This window comes from Cygnus olor, chromosome 3, assembly GCF_009769625.2.
Source record: "Cygnus olor isolate bCygOlo1 chromosome 3, bCygOlo1.pri.v2, whole genome shotgun sequence".
NCBI classification, from domain to species: Eukaryota; Metazoa; Chordata; class Aves; order Anseriformes; family Anatidae; genus Cygnus; species Cygnus olor.
In genome coordinates, this window is record NC_049171.1 from 61,716,566 (window position 1) to 61,737,725 (window position 21,160).

A 21,160-nucleotide genomic window follows, 5' to 3' on the forward strand; every position below is an offset into this window, starting at 1 on the left:
AGGGATCAGCAGTTTTCTAGCAGTCACTTTAGTGACCTTGTGGCAGTTTTTTCTATTATGTACTCTTATCCATTCATCTGACTCTTGTTACTGACCAATAAAATATGCTACTTGCTTTATTTTCTGTTCTGGCTTACGCTTTTGATAAAATTGCCTCAAGCATCAGCAGTCTGTTAGACCTGTGAAAAACACAGTCAATTACTATTGAATTGTTTCCAATACTGATGGAAATCACTGTGTCAGGTTCTTCAGAAACAGTAATCATCAATTACACTTTTCTGCTTCTGCCAGTGCTGTGAATATTGCTGACTTATCTAGTCATAACTGAGCTGGATGCATCTGCAGTGGAAGAGACAAGGCAAAGAGACGTTAAAGTGATGTGACAGCGTTTTCCAAGCCCTGCTCCTGGTCCAGCGGCACAAGGAACAGTGGACCAGCAGCAGCTGACTAGATGGTTTGGGGTGAGGACTGCTGTGAGCCACAGAGTTAGAAACTGAGGGCAGTAAGACACTGCTTTAATGCAAATACCTGTAAATTAGTGGCTTAAATATCTCTGATTTCAAGTCTGTTGGACTTCTGTAGTGATTCAGAGAGAATTTGTTTAGCTCTTACGTCAAGAGGGTAAGCAAGTAGAAATTCTTCCTGCTACTAAAGTTAAAGAGAGAAATTCAATGCACCAAGATAATGGTCTTCCCAATTCTGTGGGAAGTATGGTGGAAAAAGTGGACCCAACTTTAATTTTATAAAGTCTGTGTGGCTATTTCCATCTGACTCCACTTGTACAGTTGGACTAGACTAACTGACAGGTTTCATTTATTTGTTCTAACGTAATAGTGCTTGGTAGGCAGATGCTGGTACACAGCTGTTTCCAACTTGAAGATCTATTGAAGTAACTTTTGAGGTGCCTATCTAAAGGACATACAGAAACTTAGAAGATTAAGCCCTGTATATTGTATGGCAGTTCTACAGAAATGCAGCTATTTACCACAAAATGCTGTCTAAGTACAATTTGACCAAACGTAGGTGCTTAGGATTTTTTGTTTTCAAATTCTAGAAGTAGTAATCTCTATAAAGTCCTGCTTAGAAGTCTCCCTTCCATGATAGTCTTGTTTATACAAAATCGATGACGTTCTAGATGAAGAAGAGGGTTTTGCTGATCCAGCAAGTTATTTCAAATTTGATACTCTAGGCAATTAAGTCAAACTCTCTTCTAATCCATTGCCACTTGAACAACTTTGGGAAACGTTGATTGTTAGATGCTGTATGTGATGGTACTTTGTGTAAAGCAACATACAATTGGTCCGCTCTTTGAGAGACTCGGTGGGTGCAGCTGCTTAAAGTTTTGGATAAAGCACTAAAGAGTAGATATTCTTTTGTGAATTTCCCTTTAACTCTTGAAAGGGACAAACATTTAATGCCAGACCCTGAAGCTAATTGAAGTCAATTTTCAGGATTGATTACTCTGTAGTATCTTACAGGAAAAACAACACACACAAGAGAAACAAGATTTCTCTTCTGCAAGTACTACACAGATATGAAATAAAAATCTTGTAATTAAATGTCAGGCATAAAATCATTAAGAGAAAATGAAGCTCTCAAAATGGTGATTTTTCTTATGTTTTCAAAATAAAACCTTCAGTGTACTCTGAAATGAAATAACTTCAAACCAAAGATTTTGCATAGAAGTCATGTTTTTTAGTTTACATGGGAATTTTCCTGTGGTTTGGTTTGATTAGATTACTACTAAAAATAACATATTGGGAGCTTTTTCTTTGGTCAGCAGGACTGTACGTAGTAGAAGTAGTCGTGACTCTCGCCCTGGGTGCAAACACTCTTTCCTTATTGTAAGAAAGACATATTGGACATAAACTCAGTTTATTTCACTGTTCAGTGTTTGATTACATTCTGTTGTGATGGTGAAGATACGTGATGAAAGTCAAGTAGAGCTATATTGGAAGCTGGACCTCCTCAGTAAAAAAAAAAAAAAAAAAAAAAAAAATAAAAAAATTGCTTTGATCCACACATGCTATACAGATGACAGAAAATTATGGGGCAGAAAGCTTAATATCATTGACAGAACTTCTACTGAGCTGAAGTTGGAGCTGGAAAAAAACTGCAACCTCAACATGATAGCGTTGTGTCTAACTTACTGCTCTTCCCTTCTTGTCTGATACACTTAGTGTGAAGGCCGACCTGAAGTTTTACAGTCTCTTTTGCAACTGTGTTGTCTTGAAAATTGAAAATATGTCTGGAGGAGCACTTCTTGAACTTCCTTTCATCTCTTTTATTGTTGTTTTAAAGCAATACCCTTTTTGAAGGATATTGTTGAAGGGTTCCCTCTCTGAAGGAGACTGAGCTGCCATAGAATTATCATGTGTTCTCTCTCTCTCTCTCTCTCTCTCTCTCTCTCTCTCTCTCCCTCCCCTCTGTCCCACTTCTCTCATCCAACCTCACACACCTACCCACAAGCTTGCACTCTCCTATACGTTAACAGTATAAAGTCTTAGCTCTTCAGAACAGAAATGAACTATTTCATGTTGCAGCTTCTTCAGTTTTGCATGTCTTAGTGAAATAGCTTTCAGGAAGCATCTTGTTAAACATAACTGGAAAAAACAATGGTAATGAAATATTTTGGATTTAACTAAATTTAGGTAAAGCACCTAAACTTTACCTGAAATTTAGGGAATTTTAGGTAAATTCTTTTTTCCCTTTTCATTTTTTTCCATGTATTCCCATTTATCTGTTCTGAAAATAAGCAAAAGGAAAGGAGACTTAGGAACCTGTGCCTCACCCCTGCCCTTTTGCTGCCTTTATTTGAATCCACGTAGGTGCCAGCAGAAGTTTAATTTCTGCTTAACTAATCAGTTTGTGAACACTGAAGACAAAATCTAACACAACTGCAGGACATAGTAAAATAGTTGCTCAGAAGTACCGTTACTGGCCTAGGCAACTTTTGCCTGAAGCTAATAAGATTAACTGCTTGCTTTTGGAATATGACTTTCTCTCAAGCTATTATGAGACTAGAAAAAGAATGGGTGAATACAATAAGAAACCTAAGTCTGTAATACAAAAGATGAAAAAGAATTTGATAGTAGGCATAGAGTATCTTGTTCATTAAGTCTTTGATCTGAATATATACAGGAAGACTAGCTTTGCGTGCAGTTGACAATAAAACGCAGTTACCTTACGGGCAATGAATATGTCTGAAGCTTCAGTTAAATTAGCTTTTATTCAGCATCAAATATATTTCCATTTAACGTTTGCAGGGATGCGGGAGGTACTTTATAATGCTGTAATCTACATGTACAATCATTTGTACTCTTAAAAAGCAATTAAGTAATTGACTTAGCTTTTATTGTTTGAAAATGAGAGATGTTAATAGTACCAGAACAATCTGTTAATTCAGTATATGTAAATACATTCTGTTGTGATGTCAGTAACAATTTCTGAGCTGATGAGCAGGACATTCACGTGTACGGGTGGCACCATCACGGAGCCCTGTTAAACGTCTGCCTTACGCTGAAAAAACAGTGATGTGGAAAATGTCATTAAAGAAATGAGATAAATAACAGTAACTTCATGGCTAAAAGGGTGTAATGAGTCATTGTGTCATTTGCCCAGAAGGTCTTTCTTTTACCCTGGGAAGCAAGTGGATGAGCAGCACGTACAGAGAGTGCCAGATGCACGCAACAGTAGTATGTAGGCAAACGTAAATCAGTTCACTGAATGATCCTCCACAACTTCAGAGCAACAGGCCTTGCTCAGTCCTGTGGTTTATAAAGAAAGCATCTTTTATAGTATCAAACGTTTTTATTGCCCTTTACATTTATCAATGGGAAGTAATTAATGAAAACTGTTTTGCCCTTAGCTGCATAACTGTAGTATTCTTCAATAGAAATATGACACTAGCAAATGAAAATGAGTATTTAGGAATCGGCAAAGCCCAGACTTAAAACGCCTGTTAGCTTGTATCTTAGCTACTCAGACCTAAGTTCTAATGCTGCATTCATTTTTAAATCATCAGCGCAGTCATTAAATTCACTGATCAGTGCAGATACATAGTTTTTATTACATCTTTAACAAAGGATGAGGAAGGGAAAGAAGTGGTTCTCAGATCTGCAAGGTAATGTCTGTGTTTATCATTGAGCAAAGAATACAATTAATTGCTATAAATAAAGATATATTTTTTTTTTCACACTGAAGGCCCAGGATCAATAAATTTCTCATGCTACAGCAAAGTGTGATTGTTTTTGACTTTTTTATTACATTGACAAAAATCTCTTGGAATTACTGCTTTACTGGTTTACGAATGAAGAGAAGCTTCCGGGGAGCTCTCATTGCAGCCTTACTATACTTAAAGTGGGCTTATAAAAAAGATGGAAAGCAACTTTTTGCTCAGGTCAGGTTTCGCTGCTGGCCTTGACATACTGACTTGCCTGTAAAAATGTTTGTGTCCTTGCCTACCAGTCTTTTATTGACCGACGTGTGTAGTTAGGGGTCATCGAGCTATAGGTCCAGGAAGTGTGCTGGCATGTAATATTGGCATACCTTCCTGTGCTTGGGATCTGAATGTGTGTGAGGGAATGAGCTGGGCAAGGTGTACATCTACTGAATTAGTGGGAAAGGAACTGCCTTGAGTGCAACTCCTCAAGAAAGGGATGTTTTCCATGTGCAAGTTCCTGGACCAAATTTGGGATTGTCAGGTTTTTGACTTTACCTTCCTTCTTCAGAAGTAGCACAAGGCAAAAAAAGGAGTTGTTTGGAGTGGGGATTGCAGACAAGTAATTCCAAATGTGTTCATATTTATTTGGTTTCCTAAAAAAGAAAAGGAAATAAACCACTCTTGTACTACAACAGAAGACTGACATCAGCTCCAACATACTTCAGTGGAAGTTCTTATTCCATTTGTTTGTGTAAGGTATGGGCAGGAGGGCTGGGGTCCTTCCTTTGCTTCTTGTGAGTTCTTTTCTGATTACTTGTCTGTGAATGCGTGAAAAGAAATGTCAGCGTGAGCAAGGTTCAAGGCATTGAAAGACCTCATTTGAATCCCTGTCCTCAAGGGATAAAAGAAATTAAAGGCTTCTATTTGCTCGTGACTCCTTGTACAAGTCAAGCATCTAAAGAGCAAACTGACCGCAGGGTTACTGTGGTTTGATGCAGTTTAGCTAAACTGCTGTTTATGCTACAAGCAATTAAAATATCATTTCTTTACTTGCATTGTTGTGCTGAATCTACATAACAAAATGAGGTGGATGTTTTCATTTGGAATCTATTGCTTCAAGAGATACCAGCACAGTTTTGATTTCACCTGGGTCTTGTGCCCAAGGAGGTTTACTAAATGAACCGCTAATGTGCAGTACTTCTCAGGAAATGAGTTTGGCCTTCAATTTATGGCTAACCACTCACGCTAACCATAGTAGTGTCGTATGGAGCACATCCTAGAAAATGAAGCACTTTCAGATTGTAGTATTTTATATTAGGATGTTATGTTGTAAAATAATGTGTTAGTTGAGAAGAAAAATATAGTAGCAGTTTATTTACAGTGAACTATTATGTTTGGGGTGAGTTGGGCTAGAGTTAGGTATGTAGGAAATATTTTCATTTGCTAAAGAGCAGTTTAATAATATGATAGTCTAAGTTAGGTCATTTGGTCAATTTTGAAATACAAATTCTGTCCCAAGACTGTATTTATTCATCTCAGAAAACACTGAAATAAAATTTTCATTTTTTTCTCAACAATTCACTCTTTTCAGAAAAAGACTCTGTTGAAGTGTGTTGTGAGGTAACTAGAGGCTCTTTAGATTTTTTGCTTTACAGTGTTTTATGTCAGACTGAAAAATTACCAGTACATTTCCACTTGTAATTGTTTACTTGCTATTTAGATTGTGCTACACGCAAGTAGATTTTGTGCATTTAGTAGAGTGCTATTGGATGATTTAAATAAAGCTGCTATTTGTATTTGCTCTATTTCTGTCTCTTTGTGTGGAATATTATGAGCTTTATTAATCCTGTCCTAGGTTGTCTTGTATTATTTATGGGAGAAATGAACAGCATGAGCATTTTAACACCTCTAGAAAGATTGTTTTTGATAGTCTTGAGATTTGGGTTCTGCTCTTCCTTCTCCCACAGATTTTATGTTTGATTCTGGTTAAATACTTTAATCTGCTTTTTTCTGTCTAGTAAAAAATATGTATATATAAAAATATATATATATATATTTTAAAAAATTGTATCTGTCCTGATGAATCCTTTCTGCCTTCAAGTAGTGCTTAAAGTTTCTTGTTTTGTTTGTTTTTAATCACCTAAATACCTAGCTATGTTGTATAGTTAATGTTGTACTTCTGCGCTGTCTGGCAACGATGGCTTACTTGGTCGTTGTCACAGGACTTTGAAATTAGGATTTATGGATGTGGGTTAAATACATCTATGAGTAAAAAGCCGGTATAAAACCGAAGTGAAATTTAAATCTTAAACAAACTTTATCTCTTCTCTGTCGTACATTATCATTCACATTAGCAGTCATCATCTTATGTACGGGGATGATGTACTTATAGATTAGCATCTCTTTCATAAATTTTGAATAGATGAGTATGCATTGTGTAGTTCTATTGATTCGTCCAAGATTTCACAAATATTCATTAAAATGAAAGAAAGCAAGTACAATATACAAACAAATCTGGAATCATAATTATCTAACAGACCAGCAAAAATCTGTTGCCATAGAGAAATTGCTTCTTACAAAAATAGAAATATTTTGTGGGGGAAATGTTGGCCACTTTTGTGGTTGCTTGCTTTGGGATGCCAGCTGGAAGTGACTGCTAGTGAATACGATCGTATTAGGTGTGCTTTACTTGTACTTTCTATTATTATTATCCTACTTCTGCTTTATCATGTGGAAAAAAAAACCACAATTTCTAGTGCAGGTTTAAAGGAATTATGGAAATGTGGAGATTCCAAAATTTTTAACAGCAGTTTTAATTGAAGGGTGCATGTGTGTATGTATTCTGAGGTCATGGAAAGATGGTGAAGCAAAAAAAAAAAAAAAATTGTTAAAATGTGTAGTGTGTCAGGGTCATCCTGTTTATCATCTACGAAAAAAAAATCATATTCTGCCACTTACAGCTTAAATAGAGAAATTGGATTTGCCTTTGGCTTTAATTCAGTTTGTTTTATTGACTGAAAGGTTCCCTTGCATGTTATGTTATCCCATTAAAAATATTTTACAAATAGTGCCAGCCATAATTAATAACAGCTGCGTCTTGCGTTTTCAAACAAATTTTTAAAGAGAGAGAGAGGAAGAGAAAATAACTCTTTCTCATGGGTCAACATTTTTTATTAGAAAAGAAATAACTTGGACAGTAGAATTTTGTGTCAAAATTGTTACTGGCTGAGTAATTTACTTTTCCGAATGTTTCTGGCCATTGTAACTTTACTGTGGCCCATCTCTGTAGCAGTTCATCCTGGTTCACCTGGATTTAAATATTTATTTGCTCAGAAAAAATACGCTGTCTGTAGTGAAATACGAGCTTCCCCCTCAAACCCATGTTATCTGATGAAATTAAAATAAAAGCTTTTTGAGAAGGCCATTACTGTATCTCCAGAAGCCTTAAGACCCTGAGTGAAATCTGTCCGGAGCAGCTGAGCAGGACGCAGCACCTCTTGTGCCAGGCGCCTGCCGGCCGTGTTCCTTCCCCGCCATATGTTGCACGGGTTTGAGAACCACCCGAGCGATGCCCAGGTTTTCAGCTGACTTGCTCCTGAAAATGCCGGAGGCAGCAAGGGGAATGAAAGCAGTGAGAGTTGCTGCGGTCTTAGTGCCACAGCCACAAGGCCGGTCCAGCGGCATGCACTGCAACCAAGCTGCCTCTAGGTTAATTTTTGTGTTCAAACTTTCTACATGTTTTGCGTCTCCTTGCAGAGACGGCAGGGTGCAGTGTTCCTCTGATGTGTCTTTAGGGCAGTATTTGTTTGGACTGGAGGCAGGTTCTTGCAAGGAGCTATGATTTGACGTGCCTGACTGTGTTTTTAAGGACAGCGACCAACTGGTCATGAAGACCATCAAAGTGCTTGTATCTAAACAGCATACCACTTACTGACGATAACCAATTTGAGGATTTAGAGAAGTGTTTCTGGTAGAGAAATTTCTTCAGTAGCAAGGTAAAACAAAGTATTTAGTTTAGGTAGTATTGATACATGCTTTTTGAACAAATCACGGATATTTGGACACAGCTTCTAGTGATTTTATTCACCTCTTGAATGAACACAGCACAGTTATGGATTCTAAATAGTTTTCTCTCTTTGTAAACAAATGACCCAGATAATCCATTTTTTTGGATACCAAGCTAAATATTCATGGTTAATCAGAGAATGGATTTTTTTAAAAAGAAAAAAAGTTAAAAGCGTAGTTGTCTTAGCTGATGCAGTTCTCTCTGTCTTTGTGAGCCATTATCATTAGCAACTGCCTTTGTAAGAAGGGTGTACACCTAGAATGCTAAAGACCTGTAGGGCTAGAGGACAATTAGTAATTTGATGGAAAGAGAGAGGCTCGGGTGATTGACGGCTCTTAGGCTGTACTCCCTTAATGGCTCCCTGAAGACCTTTGTGCGTGCATGCACACATGCAGGTGAGAGTCTGTGCTCAGAGGTTAGGGAAAAAGTGGCATTTAATATGTGTAACAGTTACAGCAGAATGACTTTATCTTCTGATCTGTCAATGGATGACAGTAACTGCAGCTTTTGTAAATGATGAATACAGATAATACATGTTAAACGTTTCTTTCATTGAAAACGCAGAGACAAGTTGTGCTTGAAACACTGTTCGCTATTCTGCATGCTAAAAGTATGTGTGTAGGTGCTTTTTCTCATCTGATTTGCAGAGAAAAATTGTTTAGGATTCTGGTCTTCTAAGTCCATTTTGAAATGGATCCTATGCTCCTGCTTGATTTAAATGCTATTTGAATATTTTACCCCATCTTTTAATCAAATCAGAATTTTAAAAAGTAATGAAAGTGTTAGTAATAAAATGAAACTATTTTTTTTCCTAATGAAAGAGCAATAGTAAGTTCTTACTCCATTTGTGCAGTCTCTGACCTCTTTGTCTATTATGTGCTTGATGTAGCCTGAATGTCCTCATGTAATAGTTTGTGTTTCATAGAGCTAAGACACCATTGTTACCTGAGTACTAGTGGATTAACTGTATCCCATAAGTGATTCATCAATGCCAAGTGAATTTCTCTTTGTTTCAGGTGACCATACTTTAAGAGTTTGGGATGTGAAAGCCCCAGGAGTCAAACTTGTAATACCAGCCCACGAGGCTGAGATCTTGAGCTGTGACTGGTGCAAGTATGATGAGGTACAATCCTGTGCATCCAACTATTTTCCTAACAGAACCAGTTTCATCAAGTACCAGCGTTGTTTTTTTTTGGTTGTTTTTTTTTTTTGGTTTGTTTGTTTGGTTTTTACTGCAACATTAATGCATCTTCTAGTTATATGGGAATAAAAGCATGCCTAGTTGTTCTCTTACTAGCTAGCTAATTTACTAGCTACATCTCCAGAAGAGCATTGTTCCAACTGATAACTGGCCTAAGTAGGTCTGAAGTTTTGTTCACTCTTTTACATAGTGGGCAGAATATTCCCTAGTGGAGAAACAGTTTGTATTTCTCTGTTCTCTTTAATTTACACAATGGAGACCTCATTTATGATGTATTCATCTCTGTTGTTTGATTTGTCTTATTATTTGATCTGTCTAACTTTTATAGCTAACATTTTCCTGATATGTATCTTTGCAATTTAATAATTAAATTGTCCTGATATATCTGCGTTCTATCAAATCATCAGAAGTTGCTGGTAACCGGTGCAGTTGACTGCAGTTTGAAAGGCTGGGATTTGCGAAATGTCCGGCAACCGGTGTTTGTCTTGCTTGGTCATACCTATGCTATCAGAAGAGTGAAAGTAAGTTGTATTTTATTCACTGTCACCCATCACTGGATTGTTATGCAAACTTTTCTGGGAAGCGATAATATTTTACATGATCTAATAACTAGGAAAAAACATGTTGAAGATTTTAGATGGTAGAGTGGCAGTTCTTGGAAACAGTTCAGTTTAGCCTGTAAAACCTGTTTGATGTTTAGCAGGTTGGTGGGCTTTCAAAGGAAATGATATCTTCAAAGTCAATATATTGATGGAAGAGCATGCCAGAGATTTAGAGAGGGATAGGAGGTTTACTTAAGCTAAGTTATATGGGCTATTTTAGATGGAGGCAAGACCTTCCCTTATTACTTTTTTAGGTGGTGCTGTGCTTTATTCTTTTGATACGAGATGTCAGTATTGATGTAAGGCAAGGTATAAAACTGGTTGTGAATGTGTATTTTTGTGTATACAAAGAAAATGTTGATAGTCAAGTAAGTTTAGAAACTCTATGCATGAACAGCTACGGATGACTGTACGGGACCTGTGTACTACTAGATCACCTATTGCTAGGAGTTTGTTCTGGATGCACAGTCACAGTGCTTGGAATTAGTATTGTATGTTGGCAGCAGGACACAGGTCTGTGATTTAATATAAGGTTAGTGTGGTACAGATAATACCTGATCATTACAAAGCCTTTCAAGAAAAGGTATGTTAATGAATATTTTCTTGGAAGCTTGAACTGGCAGAAAATAAATATCCTGAGTCACTACTTTGTTTCGCTTCACCCTGGCATTTTTGATCTGTGGCTTTAAAATGGTTTTAAAAGCTACCACATTTGGGTTGTAATTTTTCGGAAACCTAAGGGAAACTTTTCCCGATAACTATGGGAAAGGTTCCATATCACAAATCCTGTTTGTAGCTAGACAGCTTGAAAAGCTCCTGCTTATCCTAGCTACCCTTTCCTGCTACCCCCACTAGTGGTGACTGTCCATGTCTTTTTTTTCTGATTTAATTTCAGCACGACCATGTTCTAATCAGGCTCTGTGAAATATTCTTCATAGCAGAAGAACGTTTAGCAGTGGCAGATCATTCCCTAACTCCAGTTTGACAGCCATTAAGAAAGTTAAATCAATACAGCTTTGAATGTTATATTTTCACTCTCTGGGAGTTACTGGGATGTGGGATATTTTGAAAACAGCTCTGCCACTAAGGGATTCGTAACAAAGTCTTCACAGTAAAATGTAGAAAGTGAATGCAGAATTGTTATTCATTATATCCTGTGATAGTAGAGCTAAGAGGCGCTTGATAAAACTAAAAGAAGATGGGTTTACAAACAGATGAAAGTACTTTTTCTACATATCAGATTGTAGACTTGAATCATGTAATGGTTTGGGTTGGCAGGGACCTTAAAGATCATCTAATTAAGATAATGTAAGACTTCTGGAATTAGCTCTCTCTTCAGTGGTGCCTAGTGAGAAGACAAGAGGCAATGGGAACAAATTGAAATACAGAAAATTCCATTTAAACATGAGAAAAAGCTTAATCAAAAGCTTTTTTTTTTGCCTTTTTTTTTTTTTTTTTAACTGTGAGCTTTCTCAGACACTGGTCTCCATTCTTAGAGATACTCAAAATCTAATTGGATGTGGCCCTTACCAAACTGCTCTAGTTGACCTTTGAGCAAGGCAGGATGGACTAGGTGATCTTTACAGGTCTCTTCTAACTGCAGTGATTCTGTGATTCTATGATAATCTTCCATCAGCCAGACATACTGTATGGAAGAAATTGATGACAGGTGCCTGGGTTCGCAAGCTCTTTTTACAGAACATCTTCTGTTGCTTTTAGTGGAGTCAAAACACAGGGCTAGGAGGCAGTCGGCCTCACTGAGTAGGGTATTTTTTTGTATTCTAACACAGTTTTATTTAAGTTTCCATTTTAAGGCCCCTAATGTTCCCTGTTTTCTGACGCACTTTAAAATGATTATTAAGAGTTGGCCAGAACTTTCTTTGCACCCAACTTTGAGGTCAATTCAGTAAGTGGTTTTAAGGAGACAGAGGGGAGGCTGTGTATGCATACATCTTCAAGGAAGAGGTATGTGAGAGTGTGTGGCTTTTAATCCATCTTAGCAGGCTTTTATAGGTGTTGTTAGAAGATAGACATGATCCCATGGACATGAGATACAAGAGGCAGGCCAGCACTTGGTGGTGATGAGGGTGTCCATGCCTGTGTGGTGTGACTCACCTGTCAGACTACCTTGAGAGACACCAGGATGCTACCTAGGTAGAGGCATTCTGTCCTGTCCTGCCAGCGTCCCTTCCCCTACGGCTTGCTGGCACTGGCAATTACAAAGCTGTGCAGCACGCTGGCTTGGCTGATTGCTCTGGCTGAAAATCTGTCCCTAAAAGTGGCTAGTTTCTGGATCACTAAGCTGACTCTATTTGTCCCTCAACTGCATGATTAAAAGCCGTGACACAAAGGAAGGGGGCATGAGCACGGCCTGAAGTGGAAAGGAGGGGAAAGGCCACCAGTCTTGGCAGCAGACCACTCTTAAATTAGTTTTAACCAACCATGAAATCACAGCTGTCAGTTGTCTGTCCTTTGTATTCTCTTCACTTGTACAAGCTTGCGTTGACTGTCAGGTCTGCGGCGGGCAGGGAGTTCGACCCAGCATTATGCTGTCAGGATTCTTGCAGATTGCTTCTGATCTCGCACTGCGGCACAGGGCTCCAGCAGCACGCTGGGGTCATCTGGAGCCCTTCTAAGGAGGTCTTGGCATTGGTGCATTTGGATATCTCATATTCTTAGCCGTCTTCAATCTCAAGACTGAAATATAGCTATAGCTTTTGAGTTAAACTCAAGAGATCCTTGTTTGTAGGAACATACTTTGCATTCTTGGCAGCTGTGGTGATAGCCCAAGCTTAGCTATTGAATTTCTATTATCTGTGAGCAATACTGGAAGTCTTGCAGGAAGAATCTTACCTATGAACCAAGGCGTGGGGTGCCTGTATTTCAAATCAGGTCAGTGACTTGTATATCTTGTTAAGAAATACAGACCTTTAAATGATTGGGAATTGAGGGCTGCTGAAAAGCTGGAATCAAGGTGAAAATTTCTGCCAAATTGCATTCTATTTGCGCAGTTTTTAGACCTGTCTACAAGAATCTGTAGAAGAGTATGTCACATAGGATGCCTTGCAGGAGAGGGGGAGATTAGAAAGTGACATTACATTGACTTCAGTTTTTCAACTTATCCCCAATTTTCCAATTTCTGTAAATAATTGCAAAATTTTAGGACATGGAATTGATGACAGTAATATATCTTATGTTCTCTATAGCATGGCACAAATTTTCACTCTAAGATGACCCAGCTTTTCTGAAACTTGCTTTGTATAATGAGATGATACTCGGGTTGTCAGCCAAAAGCAGAATATAATGAATGTTTATCTGACTGTTTTAAAACTTCTTAACTTTACAGCAGGGTTACTTGGCAGTGCTGTAATGAGATCAGACTGAACCAGGATCTCACAGAGCATTCCCTGTAATTAGAAACACGGTGGGGAAATTTGTTGACGTCTGTTTTGTTACAACATGATGTGGTACCTACAAAGACAGTTTAAATAGTTAAACTTTGGTAACTTTCTACTTACAGTAAGTCTGTATATGCTCACAATATTTTTACTTTAAAAATTGATCTGTTTTTGTTTTCTTGCAGTTTTCACCATTCCATGCAACTTTATTGGCCTCCTGCTCCTACGATTTTACTGTGAGGTACAGTAATTTTTTATCGCATATCTTCTTTAATATTGCCTGCAGTAGAAAATAGTTCTGGAGTGGACATATTGAAGCGCAGTTAAAGTTGCTCTCAGATATTTTCTCTCTTTGTAAAATATGTTGAAAATACATGGACTCTTCACTTAAAGGCTAACTCAGTCCTCTGAATTATGTCTGTGCTGACAGATGCTTTCTGGAACCCTTTTCACATCATTCTAATACACATAGTTGTGTCTGGCTGTGATAGTCTCTGATAGGAAGGTAGCATTCTCTAAAATGAATGTAGGTAGGTGACTTGGTATGTTTCTGTGCTTTATTTTTATTTAAGCTTTTTATAACAAAGGTTTTTCAACCTGCCTGTATCTGACGAAGCCTTAGTGTTGTTCTACAGTATGTATGCTGAAGTAGACAGTACTTCAGCAAGTTCCCCTGGCTGCCCAATAAATCTGATACTGCTGAGGATTTTATAATAAAGGTATCTGCTTTAATACAAGCTATCTGCTTCTCTCTGTTTCTTAACAAGTGGAACCATATTGAAAGCAGTTGATAAGCTTGTTAGGTAGATCAGTAGAGGAGAAAAAAAATACTCTTTCCTAAAAAAGATGTTTAAAAATGCCTAAGATATACAGGTTGGTATACAAGAAAGCTTACATTTCAAGAGCTGATGTTACGTCTGTTCCTAGGGTAGGTTGACACAGTTTCATTTTCATTGACTCTGAGAGAGGAAACCTCTACACCGTTTGCAATTGTATAGTAGAAAGTCCTGCTGGTGATATGTCTATCTAACCTTTTTTTTTTTTTTCTGTAAAATTTTAATCCAAAGGCTTGTACTTTATGCTGTTCTAGCTATAACATACTTCAGGAATACAGTACAGTACAGGCTTTAAAATTTAATCTAAAATAAGTGATTAAGACTTAACGTACGTTTTTATATAATCACATTTTTTAAAATTGGATGTTGCATATTAAAGAGGAAAAGGACATTTCCAGACAAATTTATTTCTGAATTCCTGATTTTTATAATATTTGATTATTACTTTTTGCCTGTAGACATAATATCTATAGTGACAGTCTTACATTGTAAAGCAACTTTTACCTGAGTTCACCTAAGAATAGTGGTTTTAAAGCAGAAAACTATTGTGTGTAAAACCCACACTGGGAAGCATTGAAGTGGTAAATTTTTAAAATCAGATAAGTTAAATGATTAAAAATTAAATTTCTCACAGCAAGTATAACTTACTGTTTTCCCCAAGGCAACAGAACAGTGTTTTCCTATACGGTAGAGTTCTGATTGCTCTTAAAACCGCAACTCAATTTACTGTGCTTAAAATTCAAAGCGTATATGCCCTGAACATTAAAGGAACTAACAGTAGTACATCGTTAATTATCTGAGTTGTATCCTTAAATCAGATAGATTTTTTTTTTTTCCCCTCACCTGTTTTGGTGTCTCAGTCCCATGCTTACTGTATTAAGTTTAATGCTTACAAACTTGCAGTCTTGGTGGTATATTTTTTCCCATTTTACTTTTTATCAGATAATTAAGGTAAAAGAGTTTTAAATTAAATTAGTGCTTTGGTATTCAGATAAGTAATATTCCCATGCTGGGCTTTGTAAAAAAAAAGCTGTGATTAATGACTGGATCTGGACAACGTTTCTTTAGGAGTGGTTGGACCTGATCTCTGTGCTTACTGTTCAGGTGCCAGCTGAAAGATCCTCTCCTCACTGATGGTAGTTCTGTTCAACAGATTCGCTGCCGAAGGAACAGGCTGTTACCTTTGCTGGGGCCAGCCAGGGATCACATGCTGATTGACTGGACAGCTTCTGGGTTGCAGTGGCTCTCAGCTGTACTCCTGCCTTTCCATGTCCTGGGCAGCGTGGCATTCCCCTCTTGGTGACGGCATGAGAGGAGGTGTGGGTACTTTGGCAGTGAGGGAAGGATGGAGTTGTGAGCAATACAGCATGGAAAGATCATTGGGTGTGCAAGCATTATGGTAAGAAGAGAGGGATTTGCAAACCGGGCAGTGCCAGAAGTGTTAGAAGTGTTAGCCAGAAGTGCTAGAAGAAGGAAGCTGAGAAGGATGAGAATAAAGCCAACACTCCCTCCTTCCTCCACTTCCTCCACTGCATTGTCACGCTTCCTTATGATGTGAACTTCTGGAGGCAGTGAGGGTTAGCTTCTGCAAGCTTTTGTTTCTAGCAGACAGTCTCTGCTTACTGCGTCCTGTTTAGAGAGTGCCTACAGCTCTTTATCAGCAGGCTGAACGCTGTCGAACATCTGGGCAGCTTGGGGAGCGGCTGCATACCTGGTGTGCAGCTTCTAGAGCACAGTGAACAGGAACACGCAGAGGTGAAAAAGGGCTCAGAGGCTCTGCTCCAGACAGTGTGGGACTGCTTGAGACTGTCCGGTGATGATGGTGACATTCCACAAGGAGTTGATGGAGCGGTTGTCCTTGGCACGTCAGAGTCCTCAACCTCGATAGCATTAGAGGGGATGTTCTTGGCTTCCAGGTCTGCTGGGAGTACCTGGGGCTGGGAGTGATCTTGTCACCTGTGGGAGATGTTTGCGCTGAGGTGAAGGAGGTGAGCAGACTGCATACCATCAGTGATGATGAATGCAAGATTGGCAGGGTCTTCAGAGATACCTGTCAGGTGAGAGCCTTGGGATTTAGGCTCTCACCTCTGCAAGGAAGGAGGAACAGTTAGCAACTATGCTTCAGGAAGTAGAAGATAAAGATTCCCCTGATGGACAAGGCTGGAAACCTGTGACTTCAGGCAACACAACAGTCCCCTTCTCCAATTTGGAATTTGGAGTGAGAGAACAAGTTTAGTGCCCTGGGAATGGATGAGCAAGAACAAGCTCATTCTGGACAGGTGTCAGAATCGGCTGAGCCTGAATCAAGTGTCTGCACTGAGAGCAAGAAGTGTGTCAGCACTGGAGACTACCTCCTCTTGCATTCCCTCTTCAAGCTGGGTGGCAGGTAGATGCTTCATGTCTTGAAAGGCTTTGCAGCCCCATGTTGAGTTCCAGGAAGCTGTGGAGAGACAGCAAGGGTTTGTCCAGCCTCAGAGCCCACTTACCAGTATGGGCTCTCGTGTTACTGGAAGAGGTGACCATGAATATATTGAGAGCAGGTACATGGCTTTGGGAACCCAGGTGGTGTTTTCCTTGATACTGACAGTGAAGGAGAAAGGGCCAGGTAGAAAAAGGCCTACTCATCAAGTCGCCGCTTGGCTGTGTGGTTGCTGTCACAAACGAGGCTTTGTCGTTTACAACCACAGGGCCCTCTTTGTGTGATGGGTACTGCAAGGCAGGCATAAGATCCATCTGTTAAAGTAGGGCAAGAGCATCTTTGCCAACAGGCTTGCTAACCTACTGAGGAAGGCATCCAACTAGGAATGTCGCGGAGAGCGACCATAGCCTGAAGAGAAGTGAAGGTGTGAGGGGCAGAGAAGCTTGTGGGGAATAGCATAATGTCAGAGGCTTTTTCACTTTCCGTCTGAATGCAGCCTGACACCTGTGTGCAGCAGGAAAACTAAATGGAGAATTAGAAGTTCATGTGTAGCTGCGCAGCTGTAGCCTCTTAGGGATTTTAGAGTTACAGTGGGACACAGCCACCTTCCTAGCCTCGCTTTCCTGAGGAGCCTTTATCCATGGCAACACTCCGGTCTTGTGAGCTGTGAAGTACATAAGTTCTTGAGAGCCTTTTCCTAGTTTACTTTAATTGTTACGCTCTTGCTTAATGTAATTAGGGGCAGTGCCTTGCCAGTGAAATCCTCTGTTGTGTGGTCGGTGCCAGGAGGCTGACAGTGTAAGTGCTGTGGTGTCCACGTGTATATAACCTTCTAGACTGCTGTACCAGCATTCTGTCTTACATAAAGTGCCTAATTTTATTTACGTCTAAGATGTACTTCTTGTACAATAATGTATGGTGGACTGTGGAGGTTTATTTATGTGGTCTTACTCCCCTGATGCAGTGCCAGCTGGTTTGCAGCGTATGATTTCTCAAAAGGCTTCTAAGTCCAAAATAAAAACTGGTGGTTGGTTTCTTCCAGTGGCCTTGTCTGAACAGTGTGATTAATAATCAAATAGCTGATGCATTTAAGTGACTTTAATGTGTCCCAGTGCTCTTCCCATTTCTGACACCAACTGTATATCCTTCAGGTTTGGCACTAATGCGCTCCATGTAGCACCAACATCTAGTGCAGTTTCAGCTCTGACATTTCATTTGTGAAACAGTCAGCAAAGAGGAGGAGAGCTCCTAGCTCATATACCATGGTGCCTGTAAATGCAGAGTGTGGAGACCTTTTCACAAAGTGACATGTTTTACTACAGGCATTATTTTTCTGTCCAAACAATTACTTGCTGTGACCAGGGACAGATGGATCAGAGCTGAAGAGGTGAAATACAGTATTTTAGGAGTTTTAGAAAACTATTAGCTCCTGGTTTTAGCACGAGTAAACAAATAACAAAGGAGGGCAGGTGAAAATCTTTGACAAACATGGCACAAGAAAAATATTTTATATAACAGGGGAAACTTGTCACCATGACACCTTGGGAAGGTCTCTTCTAAAGAATATAATATTAATATTATGTCGTACCTCTACCATGTATCCTTTACTGTCACTTGCAAGGAGAAGTATAGCTCACAGTAAGATGTAGAGTTCACTTAGGAATGTTCTGAGTTTGAGTGGATGCACCATACGCTCCACGTACACATACGTGCCTGCGTGCAGATGTGTATGTAACTGCATACACATACACACATGAGGATGTGACTATATACACACGTGACTATACACATTTCAATTTAAGAACAAAAAATAATATATATAAATGTTTATGTATAGAAACAGGTAAGAGATTTGGGATTCCAGTGTGTGGTATTAATTTTGTATCTTGTCAAATCTACTCAAGACTTGTGACTTTTTTTTTAAGTCTCATTTGATAGTAAGCCACAGAACAGCACAGAATGGCAGTCCTTTAAAAATTATAATAGTTGCTTGTGTGCACTGCAGTCAAGCTACTGAAAGCTAGTTCACATGCCAACTTCACGCTGGGGGCTAAGAAAATAAACAGTGTGGTAGATTTGAGCTTTATTTTTTGTACTTGTGTATAATGATTTGGATTTAACCCTCTGTCTAGTAGATCCTTCATCAAGGCAACCTTTTCTGTACTAGTTCCTTACTCTTTGGAAGAGTTCAGAAAAAATGCAGGTTAATTAAAAAGCTGTTTTAACACAAACGAATCATTAAAATGTCAGGAAATGTACAAAGTGCAGGAACATTTCCAGAACTTATTTAGGTCTGCATGCATGTTCTTAAGCCTTATCTCTATCAAAATTCAGTTTGAAAGAACTTCAGTGTCATCTCTTACTGGAATAGTTATTTTATATTTTTGGAGACTCTTCAGTATAAAAAGATCTTAGTGCATTAGGCACAGACAGTGCTCACTCAAATTTAAACAGATGATCTGATAAATTGCAGAACTTCATTAAGCTGATATCAGGCCGGATCTTGAAATATATTCACAGAATCTTGCCTCTGAGGCAAAAAAGCAATTTTTGTTGAAAGTTATTCTGTATTGGTTATCATCTCTGCAAGAGGCTTTAAGGTAAACCACTGTCTCCACCTCCCCATCACTGTGTACAAGTTCAGTAACATGGATTGCAAAGAAGTCTTCAGAACTTCTGGAATAATGCTGCTCATAAGAAAAAACAAACACTTTTTTTTTTTTTTTTTACTTTAGTTATTTGTCCTTGGCTTCTTTTCCCCCTTTTTTTCTTCAAGCTAAAAAAAAAAAATGTTTTTTCTTTACTCACTTATTCATTTTTTTTTCCTAACTAGGAAATGTCTTCCTGCTAATCAAAATACTTATCAATGGTGTTTTCAAGCATGAAACTGAAACCTCTGCAGTAGAAGAACCTGTTAATTTCAATGTCTCGGTTGATAGTAGCTCCTGCAGCATTATAAAAATTCCCATTGGCAGCAAAGTTGCTAATGGTAATCATATCTTTGGGCATAACATCTGAAATTAACCTAATTCAAAACTGATTGGAACTTTTCAATTATGATTTAACTTCGTTGCGACTGTGAAGGTAGTCACAGTCACTCCTATATCAGTGTAAACAATGTATGTTCTTTTTTATACTTTCTTTTGGGATTAAGACAAGTACTAAAATTTCATACTAGTTATTATAACACATGAACAAGTGCCCAGGTTCTTGTATTTTATAATTCCACTGGCATTTTCCTGCCTGCGCGTGCTAGCTTTCTTTTGAAGTAAGTATTAATGTGATCAAATTTCTCTTAAAATTAGGAAAATTCTGAACACGGGAGCTAGTCACCAAAGGCTGCAAACAAATTTCTGGTGCTAGTAATAGCACTATAACATTGTTGGTGAACACAGCAAAGGGATATGTGTATATTTTCTCTTTTTTTTTTTTTTTTTAATAAACAGGTCTCTTTGTATGAATGTTAAATGTTTGTAATTAAAACTTTCAAGTAGTAAATGTTTAACTATGGCAGCATCTAAATATTTTTTTCTTATGGAAAATGAATCCTTTTTCTTTTAAATAACCCCTTTTTGCTTTTTGGTTGTGAGGCTAACTATTATTTCTCAGTTTGTGGTATGAATATGTTTAAATATTTCTCCACAAAATGTATCCTGTCTTTTTTGAAAAGTAAAGTTGGCTTTTTGTGGGCACACGATAAAACAAATATTGAGAGAGTATACCATGCATACAGTATAGAATCATAGAATGGTTTGGGTTGGAAGGGACCTTAAAACACATCCAGTTCCAACCCCCCTGCCATGGGCAGGGACACCTCCCACCAGACCAGGTTGCCCAAAGCCCCATCCAGCCTGGCCTTGAACGCCTCCAGGGATGGGGCATCCACAGCTTCTCTGGGCAACCTGTGCCAGGGCCTCACCACCCTCTGAGCGAAGAATTACATACTGTATTATCTGTATGTCAGTGACAACCCCTTTTGTGTTTCTCATCTCCAGCTTACCTATTTTTAGCCGACTGGCATTTCCCAGTGCTTGATGAAGAGTGGTGCATGTGTCATGGTGAACTGATCTCCACTCTAGACTGACGATACTAAAGGGTGGGGAATATCTAGAAGCTGTGATGAGACCATATACATCTCTAAGATAGGGTTTTGCATCCCTGTTTACGAAATTCATGTTCTGGGGACAAATCAGGGGGCAAAGAGTAGGCAGAGCAGAAAATTGGCACCATGCTAGTTTTGGAACCTGGGCTACAGACAGCATTTTTCACTTGGTACTACAGTGAGTTATCAGTGACACCATTAACTTGTCATCAGTGATTTTCAGTCCTGAGACTGTATGTTTTTTGGTCTCTAGTAAGTGTTTTTATATCAAAACAAAGGTCCCAGACAGTCTGTGGAACTTGAACTGAGTTGCAGTACTCAAACTCTGTACTGCTGCTGACATTTTGCAAACATCACTTCCTACAGCAAACACC

General features: G+C 38.7%; 1 protein-coding gene across 2 annotated transcripts in view; it reads left to right on the forward strand.

Annotated features, from left to right (window-relative positions):
- Positions 1-21,160, forward strand: part of PEX7 (peroxisomal biogenesis factor 7) — a 42,610-nt gene that overhangs the window by 7,761 nt on the left and 13,689 nt on the right. For both annotated transcript variants that reach the window (XM_040552110.1, XM_040552111.1), the window contains exons 6-8: positions 9,245-9,351; positions 9,837-9,950; positions 13,615-13,670. In XM_040552110.1, the coding sequence (XP_040408044.1) occupies positions 9,245-9,351; positions 9,837-9,950; positions 13,615-13,670 (277 nt within the window). The remainder of the gene's footprint in view (positions 1-9,244; positions 9,352-9,836; positions 9,951-13,614; positions 13,671-21,160) is intronic.